This window comes from Nelumbo nucifera, chromosome 2, assembly GCF_055504915.1.
Source record: "Nelumbo nucifera cultivar China Antique chromosome 2, China Antique-T2T, whole genome shotgun sequence".
Classification (NCBI taxonomy): Eukaryota; Viridiplantae; Streptophyta; class Magnoliopsida; order Proteales; family Nelumbonaceae; genus Nelumbo; species Nelumbo nucifera.
Genome location: NC_142650.1, coordinates 108,034,610 through 108,051,565, shown reverse-complemented (window position 1 = coordinate 108,051,565; position 16,956 = coordinate 108,034,610). Strand labels below are relative to the sequence as shown.

At 35.8% G+C, this 16,956-nt stretch overlaps 1 protein-coding gene across 2 annotated transcripts in view; it reads left to right on the top strand.

Annotated features, from left to right (window-relative positions):
* The first annotated feature begins 11,242 nt into the window (after positions 1–11,242).
* LOC104603428 (RNA-binding (RRM/RBD/RNP motifs) family protein) overlaps positions 11,243–16,956 on the top strand; it is a 34,324-nt gene continuing 28,610 nt past the window's right edge. Inside the window, exon 1 of one of the 2 annotated variants that reach the window (XM_010267451.2) lies at positions 11,243–11,666. In XM_010267451.2, the coding sequence (XP_010265753.2) occupies positions 11,463–11,666 (204 nt within the window). In that variant the 5' untranslated portion in view covers positions 11,243–11,462. The remainder of the gene's footprint in view (positions 11,667–16,956) is intronic. The other variant, XM_010267450.2, reaches the window with a different exon arrangement.

Here is a 16,956-nt window from a genome sequence, read left to right as displayed (position 1 = left end):
TATGACCCATTGCCATCACTGCTGCTGCCATCTATACCTATAACAAAAAGAGATGGTTTCATGCTCTTTGCTTTTGTTTTTTCATCAATGATCAAAATTTTCTTTTCCAATATTTACTCATATCATTTTGTTAATACTTATATACTATCAGAGTGCCCCTGCGTTGTAGGGGCTAATAAGAATGCAACAACACATTTAATAATTTTATTCATATAGGTATATTTAATGTTAACTACTTGAATAAATGAAGCAAATTAATTTAGTGTTATTTAATTAGTTAATTTAACTTAATTAATTAACTATGATAAATCAATTAATTATTATTTTAGTTAATATAATTAAATACTTAAATTACATTAATTACTCAAATTTTAAAACAAATAATTTTACAATTACAAATAATAACTTTAAAATAATTAATAAATTCTTAAAAATACATTTAAGTAAGGCCATGTCTTGGCATGTCCTTTGGTATTTTTTTCTTTTGGTTAGGAAAAGATTTAGTCCCTGAAAGCCGCAGCCCCAAAAAGACATGAGAAGCCCATTTCGGGCTATTTTCAAGAAGCTCCAAATGGAGCTTTTTGCCTTTTTTTTCAACTCATCTTCGTGCAGAAAGACACATAGACAGACGCACCTTAATCAAACGGTCTTTAAACTGTTAAGATCTTGATGCAAAAGCTCACATCGTCTTTTAACTGTCATAGCATTCAAAAGATCTTTGAAAAAAGACTTTCCAAATGGCCCCTAAGACATTTTAACAAGTGTATACTATTGGAGGGGTTAGGGGAATTGGGGGAGGGATGGGAGGAAGTGGTTAAATTATTGGAGAGATTGAGAGAAGATGAAATGTTTTAAAATATTAGTTTGCTTTCGTTCCATAGATTTCAATTGAGATGTTAAAGAGGTGTAGATGAAAAGGCCTAGCTTGGCCCTAAAATTCTAGGCATGGTCCTAAGTTTTGTCTTTACACTTGGTTTAGGCCTGGCCCTACAAATTTTTAGACCAACACTGTAGCCTAGCCCAAGCTCACATTAAACTCACAAATTTCCAATTCAATGTATATAATTTTAGACCCAACTGCAAATCAATTCATGATTTAGTGGAACCAGCTCGGACCCGATAAGAATTGGGACAATATATCATGAACCAAAAAATAAACTGGCCTAATCAGTTTGGGCCCATCAGGTTCAACCCGACCCATTGACAAGGGATGCAGACGGATCGGATTGGATTCGAATAAGGGTTATATCCAAATTCGATCCAACAATATCAATTATAGATCTAATCCAAAGATCCGATTAGATATGATAAAACATGGGTCTGAATTCAAATCCAATGAGTAGGGGTGGATTCGAGTTGAGCCGAGCTGAATAGCTAGCTATTCAAGCTCGACTCGCTAAGGCAGTATGAGGTTCGAGCTCGAACTCGGTTCAAGGTAGAACCTTGAGCTCGAGCTCGACTCGAGTCAAAAGCTCGTAAGCTCAAGCTTAGCTCGGCTCAAGTTTGACTAGAGAGAGAGAGATAATAAATGAAATGAAAAGTATAAAGAGAGTAATAACAATTTTGTGGCAATATTGTAATTACATGTTGATGGCACTCTTATAATTACATGAAAATTTAATGTCATATGCATAACTAAAAAAGAGGCAATGATTGCTTTTATTGGAACTTTTATGATTAATAGAAAATTCATGGAGACAAATAATGTCACTTTTGTAATTAGTATAAAATTCAAGTAAATAAATAGTGGCACTTCTGTAATTAGAAAATGCTCATGAATATCACACATTGGTTTTTACACGAGAGTTAAAGAAAAATGATGGTTCAATAAGGTTTGATTAGGTTTTACACTTTGGTTTTTACACATGCATCTCCTATTGGATTTTACATGTTGGTTTTTACATTTAACATTGGATTTTACACATACATCTCCCATTGGGTTTTACATGTTGGTTTACACTTAAATTTCACACGCGTTAGGCATGTAAAGACGAACAGAGAAGAGCCCAAAGATTCCATTTTGTTAATTCTAAGGGCTCTTTCCGAACACACACACACACACACACATATGATGACCTAATCCTCAATATTTTATAGTTCCTACCCTTCTTTGCTTTTGTTGTAAAAGGTGAGGCCACCACTACAAACCTCAGACCCACTACCTCTCTCTCTCTCTCTCTCTCTCTCTCAAATTATAGAAATGAAGGATTGTATGTTATGATTGAGCCATTATTGCCGATACCACTGCCATTGCAAACTTAAGATGCAACCTATCTCCAACACACTATATCTGATACAAATACATTGTTGGTTTTAGGTCTCATGATATTTCCCTAAACAAACAACCAACATTCCCATCAACCATCAAATAACATAACAAATTAAGGGTAGAAAAGAAATGCATAACCCAAAAGTTGAGTTTGTTGCTTTTAGACTTCAACATAAAAAATCTTGAACTATAAGAAGTTGTAGAATTGAATCAGGCAATAGTATCTTCCGTCTCTCTCTCTCTCTCTGGTGTGTTGGTATTGTTCTTTTGTCTATTATTGAGATGAGTCTTTATTGCCATTTATCTATAGGGCAAGTTCTAGGTTTTGCATTGGAACCAAATCGAACCAACCAATGCTCACCCCTAGATGTGGCAATTTTAAAAATACATGAAACAAAAACTTTCATGCTCACACCTCTTTAGGGTTGTTGCAAATTCAATAAACTAAACAAAATTAGCTGATTGTGGGAGTGTTTGAAAACATGGTTGGGTGTGTTTTTGAAAATGAAAACAATTGCCACATCAACAAACTCTCCCTCTCTCTTAACCAACAACTCATTCGTGGTTATTTTGTGGTTATGTTTCATAAACTATAAGATTTCTAGTTCATAAAGACTTATTCTTATTTTAGAAAGAATCACTTTGATAGTTTAAAAAGCATGTATTGTTTTTTTTTCGAAACATACTAACTCACCCTTGCTTTTCAAAACAAAATCACAATTCAAAATCATGTTCTTGTTTTCTTGCACATGAAGACAATAACACAAGTCCCCTTAATCAGTTGGATTGGTGTGATTTCCAATTAGTTTCGCATTTAATAATAACCATAAGAAATCCGACATGTTGAAAACCCTATAAGAGTTGAGAAATTAATATGACACTTCTTCCACACCCCCCCCCCAAAAAAAAAGAAAAAGAAAAAACTTATGTCATGTAAAAGTTATTAATGGTACCACATTTTGGAGTTTACATCTCTGCCCCACAATGCCCCACAGCACATCCTCGTCATGTATTGGGAACATCTCCCGATGATGTCATCGTCAGTAGATGTTCCCAATACACGTCGATGATGTGTGGTGGGGCGGAGATGTGATCTCCACATTTGTGGTTCAAAATTTGGGTTAGGGCTATCGATGGTTTGGTTCTACTTAATGAGTAACGACCGGATCGATTAGGTTGGATCTGGTTCTGTTGTCATTTTGTCCGAATTAATTATCGTAATTGGTTCTAGTTTTATCATTTTGCCCCAAATAAATGATTGGGTTGTTTTTGGTTCTTGATTGTTCCAAACTTATTCTTTTGTTAATAATATATAAAGGATTTATATTTTATGTTTTGAAGGGTATTTTCGATAAATAATATATAATTTTGCGTTGGTAAAAAATTCTAATTTATTAATATATAAATAATTTTATATTTTATTTTCATTTTTATTAAGGTTATATTATAAAAATCAGGTTTTAAATTATTATATGCATAAGAATTATTTATGTCGATATAACCTTACAAGGCCAAACCCAATTATTTCATACTAGACCTAACCCATTATAGCCCAAATTGGGGTGCAACTTGAATGGGCTTTGGTTGTGACTTTTTTTTAAATTTCGAATGGATCCAACCTAAATGCCCAAGCCCAAGTTATAAATTCTTCAAATCGGGTGTGCCCAACCTATTTCCATGATCCATGGGACTCTCCTAAACCCACGGGAGATCCTACGTATCCACACCACACTTCTTATGAGTTAGAATCTCCTACCAATGAGTTCCAACACCCTTCCAAAATGATCTAGCACTACACATTTTTCCATGAGACTCCTAAACTGAATTCATCATAAAAATCAAACCCTTGACTTTTGTGATGACCAATTTGAGTTCATGTTTTTTATTTTCTTCTTTAATATAGTTATGTCCTTTACTTATAAAAAAGTCTGATTTTTTTATAAAAGATAATTTAATATTGATAAGCACAGTTTAGGTCTTTCAAAGCTAGCTCCTAGATCCAGTCCAGGCTAATACGAAAATATACACAACATTCAAATAAACCTTTCTTAGCAAGTTTATGTGCCACATTGTTTGCACTTCTCCTAGCAAAAGATAAAGAAATATTCTTTTCATTTACAACGATAAGAAGGTCTTGGAATAGAAATTCTGCATCATTCACCATTTCTAAAGTGTCTTTTGTTTTACTACATTTACAAGAGTCTGACAATCACTTTCCAAACAAAAATCAAGTGCTTCTAATTGTGATATCAACTTTAGACCCTTTGTTTGAGGGAGATTCAAAATTTCAAGAATCTCACCTCCCTCCCTTGTGCTTTTTGAGTTTTGTCTTTTCCTCTTCCCACCTTTGAATGCATGGGAAGACTCCTTGTCCCACATTGCTTGGAAAAAGAGTTGAGTTGGAATATATTTATAAATTTTCTCTTTATGGGTAGAGACCAATGGGAGGAAAGTACCATAGATATTCACATGCATATAAGGGGGTTGGGGTGCTTTTCACACGCACATACCGAGCCAAGCCGAGACAAAACAGGACCGGTTTGACTTTTGAACACACACGCTACATCGAATCATTTTGGTTTTGATCGGTCGGTTTGACTTTTGAATTTCAAATTTATTTTTATACGTTTTTTTTTCCTGATTTGTGTCTCTTAGAATAGGTGCATTGTTCGGAAGTGACTTCTCTCTGAAAGGAAACTTATGTGTTCAATCGGGTGATTGAAAACACTCTATAAAAGGAGTGTCAGTTGACCCAGAAATATAGATCATTGCACACAACAACAATAACTTTTTCTCTTTGTCAAGTGTCGATTTTCTAAGAATCATTCTTAGTGGTACGTGGAGGTCTAGTAAGCGAGTGCACTCCTGCTAGTGGCCTATGGGCTATTTTATCTTGGCGGCCACTTTGTAATCACCTCAGCTACACCGTAAGGGGAAAATGTGGTTTTAAGGAGAGTGACCAAGTGGCACGACTCAACCCTCATTCTCTCTATAATTTCTTAGTTTCATAGTTCTGTAATGCTACAGATAAGTTCCATTCTGCCTTCTTTACTATTTTACAACAATCTTAAAACCACATTTATAAAACCTATCTCTGTCAACCCCTTCACGACGAACCATATACTATCAACAGTTCTCGATTTCTCTAAGATTGAACCAACTACAAGCGTTGGAGACGACTTTTGTTTGCTTTAGAGCAGTTAAGGGTAGCTTTTGCTTTGACTGAACCAAACCCACTAAATATGGAGGAACTAGCCCGTTCTATTGTTATAGAACACTGGACTACGGCTGACCACCTATGCACAAACCACATCCTCAATTGCTTTGTCAAATTAACTATACAATGTTTACTCTTTTTATAACATTGCCTATGAAATTTGGAATGCAATGGACAACAAATATGCTTTACAAAATGTTGGGAATAAAAAATATGTGATTGCCAATTTTCTACATTCTACCATGAAAAAAGACATAGACGTGTCTACCCAAATAGATGAGTTTTAGGTTCTTGTGAGGGAACTAACAAAGGAAGGCATGATACTACCACATAAATTTATTGTCGGTTCTCTCATAAAGAAATTGTCACATATATGGAATGATTTCAAAACAAATATAAAGAATAAGAGGAAGGACACTACTTTGGATCAAGTAGTGGTCCAAATTAAAATAGAAGAAAAGAATATAAAGAAAGATGAGGATGAGAGAAATCAGATTTCCATAACCAATCTGGTTGAGGAAACGACTACAGAATTCAAAAAGAATCTAAATGTAAAAAATGATTAGAAATTCAAGAAACAACAAAATAAAGGAAAATGCTATGTATGTGGCAAATTCGGGCATAACAAGAAACTGTCGGTACTGGAAGAAAAAAGACTTTAGGGAACCAAAAGTCAATTTGGCTGAGGATGTTATTACAACCATGATAACTGAGGCAAACTTGTTTGATAAACCAAATGAGTGGGTATTGGGCACTAATGATACTAAGCACATATGTAGGGACTGCAACTCCTATGAGTACACAACTCAGTTTGAGGGAGAGCAAGTCTTCATGGGAAACTCACAAACTTTGAAGGTTATTGACAAAGAAAAAATGCTCATAAAATTGATTTCGGGAAAAATCTTGATGTTGAATGATGTGATGAATGTGGTAGAGATCAAACGAAATTTGGTGTTGGGAGCACTCTTCAACAAAGTAAGACTGAAACTCACATTTGAAAAAGACAAGACTATGCTAACTAAAAATAATGTATTTATTATAAAATGATACAATACTAGTGGACTATTTGTACTAAACATTTTTTTATATAATTATGAATAAGAATGCTTCTTCTTCTTCTTATATTGCTGAATCGTTTGATATTCGGCATGCTAGATTAGGACATTGTAGTGCTCTTTATTTAAGATGGTTCTGTAAATTATGAGTTTTGAATGTTCTTATTGATTTTACAAATGAAAAATGTCAAATATGTATAGAAGCAAAATTAATTAAGAAACCGCATAAAAGTGTACAAAGATAAACTAAATTTTTGCAACTTATACATAGTGATTTAGGAGACCTTAAGAATCATGAAGTTAGAGGAGGAAAAAAATATATTATATAACTCTCACAGATGACTTTTGTAGATATGAAAAAGTAGTTATACTTAGATCAAAATATGACGTTGAACAAGCTTTTATAAATTACAAGACTAAAGTAGAAAATCAGTTATAAAAGAAAATAAAAAGACTTAAAATAGATAGAAGAAGTAAATATGATGGAGAAACCATCAAAAAATTCTTTAAATAAAACATAATCATACACGAAACCACAACCCTTACTAACTTCAATCTAATAGAGTTGCAGAAAAACTGAACAAAACATTAAAAGAAATGATGAATGATATGATAATTAGTCTGTATACCTCTGAACTCGTGGGGAGAAACAATCCCAATAGCTTGTTATTTATACAATAAAATACCACCCAAGAAGAAATTAAGGACAAATACCTTTTGAACTATGGCATAACAGAAAACCTATTTTGAACTACCTAAAAGTTTGGGGCTGATTAACAAAGGTTAAAATATTGAAACCTAAAAAACAAAGAAGTTGGACCGGAAACGTATAACTGTATTCATTGGATATGTACAAAATAGTGCGGCTTATCGGTTACTTATAATTAAAACAATTGATAATGTTGTAGAAAGCAACATAATAATTGAGTCCTAACATGCAAAATTCTTTGAGCACATTTTTCCATGGAAAAATAAACAATAAATAGGGAACCCTCCCAATTTCATAACAGAAACCAAAAACAATTGAATGCTCAAAGAATCAATACTTCACTTAGTGAAGACAACACTGATTCTAGGAATAAAGAATCAGACTTGAGGAGAAGTAAAAGACAAATGGAAAAAAAAAACAAACTGACGAAATGTTCACATTTCTGGTGGACAAGGACCTAATAACCTATCAGGAAACCGTAACCTCACCTGATGCAGTGTTTTGAAAAGAAGCCATAAAAAGTGAAATAGATTCTTTAGTTATTAATCACACTTGAGAACTTGTAGATTTCCCTCGTAAGGCACTTTATTGTAAATGGATTTTTAAGAAAAAATTAAAATCAGATGGTACACTAGATAAATTTTAAATTAGATTAGTTGGTAAAGGGTTCAAACAAAAGAAAGATGTAGACTTTTTGGACACTTACTCCCCAATTACAAGGTTAACTATATTTAGAGTCTTATTTGCTATATCATCTATTTACAAACTAGTAGTTCATCAAATGGACGTAAAAACAAGTTATTTAAATGGGGAATTAGAGGAATAAATATATAGTAAGCAACAAGAAGGCTTCATAATGTCGAGACAAGAAAATAAAGTATGCAAGCTAATTAAGTCTCTGTATGGCATAAAACAAGATTCCAAACAATGGCATAGAAAATTTGATAGTGTATTAATAACAAATTGATATAAGATAAATGATTCCAATAGATGCGTTTATAACAAGTTTCTAAATGATAAAAGAATCATGATCTGTTTATATGTCGATCATATGCTGATAATGGGAATAAGTCTAGAGGTAGTAAAAGAAACAGAATAATTTCTAATGTCCAAATTTGATACCAAAGGTTTGGGTGAGGCTGATGTGATCTTGGATATTAAAATCCATAAACAATAAGGAAATTTTATTTTCTTAACGTCATACTATGTAGATCATATTCTTAGGAAATTTGGACACTTTGACTGTAAAATTGTTAAAACACTTATTGGTTGTAATATTCACTTAAGGAAGCATGTAGGGGAACCTGTTCCACAAAAGGAATATATAAGTTTAATTGGATCTGTATCTTAATGGGTTGTACAAGACCAAACATAGATATAGTTGTTGGAAAATTAAGTCAACATACTCAATCATGGAAATGAATATTAGGAAGCTCTAGTAAGGTTACTAAAATATTTAAAATGAAGTATAAATTTTGGTTTACATTACTCAAGTTTTTCTCATATTTTAGAAGGCTTTACTGATGCAAATTGGATTTTAGGTTCAAATAATAGTATTTCCACCAATGGATATGTTTTTATCCTAGGTGGAGGAGTAATATCGTGGAAATCAATAAAGCAATTTTATAATACTAACTTAACAATGGAGGCCGAATTCATCGCATTAAAATTGGTAGGGTCCGAGGCATAGTGGATAAGGAAATTATTGGCAGATATACCACTTTGGCCACGACAAGTTCCGTCTATATATCTCCATTGTAATAACCAAATAGCAATAGCCATAGCCAAGAACAAAACTTACAATGGTAAAATAAGGCACATCTGCTTTAGGCATAACCTGGTAAGACAATACCTCAGCGAAAGTAAAATTTCTCTAGATTTTGTGAGGTATGAAAAAGATCTTGTAGATTCGTTAACCAGACCACAAACTTCTAAAGTGGTTTATGAGGCATCGGTAGGAATGGAGCTGAAGCTCGTTACATAAGTCATTAGTGATGGATACCCAACCTATATGAAAATGAGATCCTTGGAATTATGTTGAATGGGTAAAAACGAATCACTAGATGACTTGGGAAAGCACTATCATTATGTGTCCCATTTCAGATGTTGAAGTAAAATAGTGGTCATTGTAGTTTGAGGAGGTTGAGCATAAGGCTCTTAATCAGTTTAGTGTGTGCAATGCATGCTAAATAATTGATCTAAGTGAGTGTGAAGTCTGGTCACTTCTAAGAGAGATCTAGTGCTGACTCTCTAAAACACTCATGATTTTAAGAAGAGAACAAGGCCAGAATGTTCCAAAACAAAAGAACCACTAAATAACTGATGAGTTGATTTGGTTGGCAGGTTAGTAATGAAAAAGATGAAATTTTGAATGAGTCTAACTCCACTCATACTTGTAACATAACCTGTCATGCATAAGAGTTGATTGAAATCCAAATGATATCACCGTGAATATTTTTTTCTCATCGCGATGCTTAGATTGTTCAGTTTTCTTGTAACTTTGAATTTTGTGAGGGATTATTGAAGGGAGATTCAAAATTTCAAGAATATCACCTCCCTCCCTTGTGCTCTTTGAGTTTTGTCTTTTCCCCTTCCCACCTTTGAATGCATGAGAAGACTCTTTGTCCCATATTGCTTTGGAAAGGATATATATATAGATAGATAGATAGATAGATAGATATATTTGCTCTCTTTATGGGTAGGGACCAATAGGAGGAAATCATTATAGATATTCACATGCATGTGAGGGGGGGTTGGGGGTGCTTTTCACATGCGTGCATTGAGTCTAGCCGGGATAGGATGGGGTGCAGGTATGTGTATACGTGCGCTACATCGAATCATTTTGGTTTTGACCGGTTTGACATTTGAATTTCAAATTTATTTTCAAATGTTTTCTATTCCTATTTTGTGTCTCTTCGAACAGGTGCATTGTTCATAAGAGACTTATCTCTGGAATGACAATTATGTGTCCATTCGGGTGACTATGAACACTCTATAAAAGGAGTGTTGGTCGACCCAGAAACACAGATCATTGTACACAACACAAAACTTTTTCTCTTTGTCAAGTGTTAATTTTTTGACCATCACTCTTGGTGGTTCGCAGATGTATGGTAAGCGAGTGTATGCCTATTAGTGTTTTGTGGGCTATTTTATCTTAACGACCGTTTTGCAATCATTCGGCTGCATCGTAGGGGCAAATGCGATTTTAAGGAGAGTGGCCAAGTGGCATGACTTAGCCCTCATTCTCTTTACAAGTTCATAGTTTCACAGTTCTACAACGCTATAGATTCTCAAGTCATCGGTTTGGAAAGCAATTATCGATAAATTCCATTATACTTTCTTTACTATTTTGCAACACCTTTGATTGCTATTACTAGGAGAACTCACTTTGCAGCTTCCAAAAATAGAAGCTAACACTTTAATCGAGTGGTCTCTTGCCACCGCCCAAAACATGTTTTTCCTTGAGTAATGAAGCTACCATCCACATTGACTTTAACACAACCAAAACCTAGAGGGACCCAAAAAGAGTTTCTACTAATCTGATTAAGAACTAGAGAAAAAGGCTGCCATTTTGGTGGGGAAGTCAACTTCCTCTCCTTTATCGTCCTGTTAATAACAATTAAAGTAGCAGAATGATCTATTTTAGCGTTTTAAAAAATATAAGCATTTCTACTATTCCAATTTAAAAAATATAAGCATCCTCTCCTTTGTCAGGATGGACCGACCGTTCAATCTGAAAATCGGACTCTGACCAGTTCATTCTCCGGCTCGGTTTTAAAAAACCTTACATCTCATACATGGCGGGTCTCACTTTTATGGTGGAGCCAAGTCTGATACCGAGATAGTGCGGTGGTAGATCAAGTTGATAAAGGATTGGAGTGTTTTGTTGGCAGAAAATCCCAACTCCATCTCACCAAAACGCACCATTAACTACGAATCTGCGATCCGTATGTTGGAAGCTATTTTGTTGGAAAAAGATCCGGACTCGCGGTAAGGCGGTAGTCAGTCCCCCGACTCAGAGCCGACAACGACCCAACCCGGACGAAGGCGGGATTTGGTCTCCGCTACAAGAAGGTAAAGGCGTAAAAGCCTTTTTCCATCAGACCAGCCGGACAAAACAGTCCGCCAGTTAGCCCGGCAGCTGCAGAAGTATCAAAACAACTGAAAATAATCCTCGCAGAAGAGCGAAACGACGAAAGAACCCAAAGACTAATGGAGTCACACGCGCATCAACAGGCGCAACAGCATTGGGTGATGAGCGCACAGCCTCAAACCCACCAACCTTCGACATACGCCTCTTCTCAACCCTACCGCCAGCCTACATCCATCGACGAGATTCGAACTCTCTGGATTGGCGACTTGCAGTACTGGGTCGACGAAAGCTACCTCCATAGCTGCTTCGCCCACACTGGTGAGGTCAGTATACGTCTAAATAGACCATCTCCATTCAGGGTTTTCTTCAGAAAAATAATTTATATGTGCCGCCGTCGTTTCTAATTGTTATACGGGAATTTAGACATGGGAAGTGATTTGTATGGTTACTCTTCTATTCATGACATAATTTTGCGCAAGAGAACACTTGGTTCAGATCCCCCAACGCGTGGGTGAAGTTATTATAAATTTACAATCACTTTCAATCCCATTTAGGTTGGTGCCTCCACAACGTTTCCTCCCTGTCCAAAGTCGCCCGTATTTTTATATCTGTGGTTTGTTAGACTTGGGGAAATGTAGTTTTGCTTCTTGTTGCAGTGTACAGAAACAAACAGGAACAACCAGTTTATCTCGAAAACAACATAAATTTTAAATAAATGGTTTCTGAATCGAACACTCTTCATTAGAATAAATTCTCTGTAATTTCTGAAGCATGATAAATAGTCATCCTTAAAATAACGACACCCTCTTAGATCCTCATCTTTGATCTAAAGGTCTTATGATGGTCAGCCTTTAGGATTCATCGTTCTGTCAAGTATTCACCCAACTCAGCAAATAGAAGAAAGAACTATTAGGAATAGGAGAACCCAAGAATAGCCTATTAACATCAGTACAACAATGTAGAGTAGTTGTTAAGCCCAAAAGAGGCTTGTGCCATCATACTCAAGTCAACTCAAGTTAACAAAGCTTTGTTCCAGTTATATGGGTTTGGCTACATGTTCATATTTCACCATTCCACTCTATTTAGGGCTAAATTCATTGTCCGATTGTCAGCCCTCGTATTATTTATCTCTACCTTAATCCATGCTATTTTAGCCCTCCTAATTTATATAAATCTTTCAATTTGTTTTAAACCACTCATCTATCAAAAAAAAAAAGTTTTAAACCACTCTTGTTATTGACGGTCTTCTTGCTTAAAGAGTAATTTTTCTTGTACCTGTACAATCATAGTATACAAAAAAGCTTTTGATTTGGGCTGCATGCCCAAGGCTTTTGTTTCTCTCCTCTTCCTCCCATAGTTGCGAAGGAGACACCTAGGCAACCACAGGGCGCCCAGTCGCCTAGGTGCCTAGGTGATGCTTATGTGGTGAAATTTGAAAATATAAAATAAAGATCCCTATCCCTCTTAAGCTACTTTATTAGTTTTTGATGCTAACCAACATACCTGTGTACTGGCTATGAGCAATAAAACATTCAAATAAAACATAAAATGGTATCATATATACATCATACCTGTTTCAGGCCAACAAAAAGGGGGACACAGTGAAAAAGAGAGAGAAAAATAAGGGGGTGGAACCCTTGGTTTGTTCCCAAAATAAGTCATCGAGGGAGACTTAAAAACTGTGATGAAATGGTTGAAAAAAGGGGAAGGAGTGACCTGGCAGCTGAAGCATAATTTCAGAAGGTTCAAATGGATGTATAGAAATATGTCTATTCAGGTGGGTTGGGTTAGGAGATCAGCCAACAGCTTGGTTGATAGCTTAGCAAAGCAAGGGGTTCAAAGAACAGATATGTTTTGGGCACTTTTGTAATTCTGTCTTGGGTCAGCTTCTATGCTGATTTCTTTGTAACTTCTTGTTGTATATTAAAGCTTCTTACTTAATGAAAATTTTCAGGGTTATTGATAAAAAAAAAAGTCGTCCAAGAGGGTGCCTTGGACTATGTTTAAGGGGGTGGAAACCCTGTTCCCGGCTAATAAAAAGGGAGAATGTAGGGAAAAAGTAGAGAAAAATAAAGGGATGCATTATTAAAAAATAGTTCAAAAAATACAGGAAAATTTTAGAAAGTTGGGGCAGAGCCCCTGTTTCGTTCCCATATATATATATATATATAGTACCAGGGTGATTTAAGGAAGAAGAAGGAGACGGAGCCCTTGTTTCATCCCAAAAATATTTCTTTAATGTGTAGGAAAAAAATAGGATCACAAACGACTTGGACCATTTAATAATAATAAGAAGAACAATGGAAACTTCTCAGTCTTGGACCCTTGGTTCAGAACTCAAACCCAAAGAAACTTTTGTAGCTTTAATAAAAAAAGAATTATCTTAATAGAAAAATTGTAAGATACAACCGGTTGTATTCTAATAAAATAATACCAACCACTAAAATGATATAATACATATCCACATTCGAAAAAAAATGCTATAATATGTATATGGGCGAGTGCTTAATATGAAAAGCATCTTGGTGTTGGGTGAGGTGACCTCTAAAAATCACCTAGTTGCCTAGGTGTCGCCTTGACAACTATGTAGGCAACAAGGTGCCCTTGGAGTTGGAGGGTCGCCTCACCTAATCACCAAGCAAATTTGTACATGGTGTTATGAAATAGTTTATAATTTTTTGAAATTATAATTATAATTATAATTATAATTATAATTATAAAATAGATATTGTTAAACTAAAATATCCATTTTTGTGTCAGTATATTATTTTTTATTATTTTCTAATTTTTTAGGGTTTAATCAACACACACATTTCTAAATGCTGTCTTGAACCCTCAAAGACTTCAAAACTTGAAGGTCCTGAACCAATAAGTAAGGAAGAACTTAAAATTTTGTCTAATCAACTCATTTTCTTCTTCTTCTTCCACCTCTTCTTTTTTTTTTTTCTTTTCTTATAACAGAAATAGGGGTTCAGCCCCTATATTTTCTGAATTTTATTTTCTTTCATCTTTTTCTTGTCACGAATATGCTGATTTTCTATAAAAAATATGTTGATTTTCTATACTTCAACTTGAAGCTTATACTTTGCTTACGAAAATTATAGATAACTATTAAGGAAATAGGGTTGCTAGTTGCTTTGGAACCTAGGGAACTACCCTAGGATATATGATTTTTATTTACTTAAAAAATCCATTGCCTAGGAGACAAGGCACCCCTTTCGCCTAGCCTTGCCTTGGCTCTTTGAAAACTATGCCTCCTCCTCTTCCTCCTCTTTACTCTCTCCCTCCCTCTGTCTCTCTCTCTCTCCCTCTTATACTCTCTCAATGATCTCCACCACTAGATGGGATGCTGGTTGCTTGCATAGAGCTACTCTAGATGCTCCTTGGAAATCTATCTGTGATATACTTCTGCCTTCCTCAACCATGTTAGTTATGATTTGGCCTTGGGTCAAAAAATTAGATTGTGGGAAGATGTTTGAGTTGGGGAATGTCCTCTGTTTGAGATCTTTCCATCCCTTTTTACACTCTCCATCCTTAAAAATAGACCTGTGTGGCTGTGTCCAAGTTCATTTCCAAGCACTCTTCCCCCTTAGGGCTTAAGTGGAAGCTTGGCTTTACTAGGAATCTTAGAGAGTCTGAAATATCCAGTGTGTCAGATCTGCTAAGCTTGTTAAATTCAGTGGTTTTGAGGGAAGATGGTATGGATACTAGGGTGTCGATTCCTACTTTTGCTGGGGTTTTCTCATTTAAGTCTTTCTTCAAGTCCCTTGTAGCCACCTACCTATCTCCTTCTTTCCCTATGAAGGATGTTTGGTGTCCCCCATTACACCAACAGTCCGTGCCTTCTGTTGGAAAGTGTTTCATGGTTGTATTAACACTTCTGATATGATCTAAAGGAGAAGACCAAATTGGTGCTTGTCCCCTAGCTGGTGTTTTTTATGTAAGTTGAATGGTGAGATTGCTTTTCATCTCTTAATCTCATGTCCTTTTGTTGACTTCTCTTTTTTGGGTGTAGGTGGTCCCCTCTTGTTAGCTTGTAAGGGTTGTTTAGCTTGTCTGCTTTTAGTTGCACTAAGATGAGGGCAAGACCTTGTGGAGATGTAGGTGGGCAGTGGTGGTCTGGTCAAGTTTGGGAAGAAAGAAATCTAAGGATCTTTGAAGGCAAAGAAGAAGCAAGGAAGTTTTGATAGAAGTAATAGCCTTAGAGTGGCACACTAGGATAGAGCCATCTTTTCTCTGGTTTTAAGATTGATGATTTTTTCAGGTCTTGAGGTGCAATAGCTGATTCTTCCTCTCAAGGCTGAACCCATATCAAAATTTGGTTTTGCAACGGAACTTGGTATAAATTGGGATTTTGGATTTAGGAGAGGTTTGAGAGATTCTGAGCTTGATTCCCTTGTCCTCTTATTATCAAAGCTGGAAAATGTTTTCTTGGACCCTAACTCTCCAGATGGAAGAATTTGGTTCCCTTCACCTGATGGCCTTTTCTCTTGTGCTTCCTTTTTTTTAACCTTCTTGTTTTGTCAAAGTCTTTGGGGGAAACTTTCCCGATTAAAGAAATCTGGTGTAAATCTATCCCTCCTAAAGTACAAGCTTTGTGTTGGGAAGTATTCCTTGGGAAGATCAACACCTATGACTTGCTACAAAAAAGAAGGCCAAACAAGTGCCTTTCTCCTCATGTGTGTATCATTTGCAAGGAAAGTGGTGAGACCCTTCCTCATTTACTTGTTACCTGCCCTTTTGTGTCTTGTAAATGGAAATACGTTGGTTCTTTCTTTGGTTGCAAATGGGATCCTCCACAGGATGTGGTAGGCCTATTCAATTCCAGTTTCTTAAGTCAACAAAAGACGAGAGGAAGAGTTATGTGGAGGACAGTGAGAGCAGTGCCAATCTTGACCGTATGGGAAGAAAGAAATCAAAGAATTTTTAATGAGAAGAGCAAATCAAAGGAGGAACTGTTTGAAGCCATAACAGTAAGAACAGCACATTGGGTAAAAACTTTGGATCTCTTTTGAGAATTCTCAACAAATGACATAATACGAATATACGGTCCTGGACTGAAGTGGCACAAACAATTAGACCTGCAGAAAGTGTACAAATGGTTTGGAAACCTCCTCCATCTTTCAATAAACTGAAGCTTAACTTTGATGGTAACTCATTGGGTAATCCAGGAAGGGCAGGATAGGTGTTTTTAAAACCACAAAGGAGTGGTAGTGGCATTATTTTCAGGTCCAACTGCCTTTGGAGATTCAGTACAAGCTGAAATAATGGCTCTCTTACATGGATTAAGATTTGCTGTACATGTTGGAGTAAGGGAATTAGAAGTGGAAGGAGATTCTCAGTTAGTCATGTCTTGGTCCAAGAATATCAGATCAGCTCCATGGAAATACAGACATGCTTTTAGGGAGATCAACACCTTGTCAAAGAGATTCAATTTCGCTTTTGGGTGGATAAGATCTGCAAATGGAATGGCAGATGCATTGGAAAAGTAAGGAGCTGATAGAGATGGCTTGTTTTGGGCTAAACCGTAATGTGATGCTCTTTGGGATGCTGGGTGGGAATTCATCAGCCTTTTGGGAATTCTTTGTAACTGTAATTTGATGAGCTCTCGGG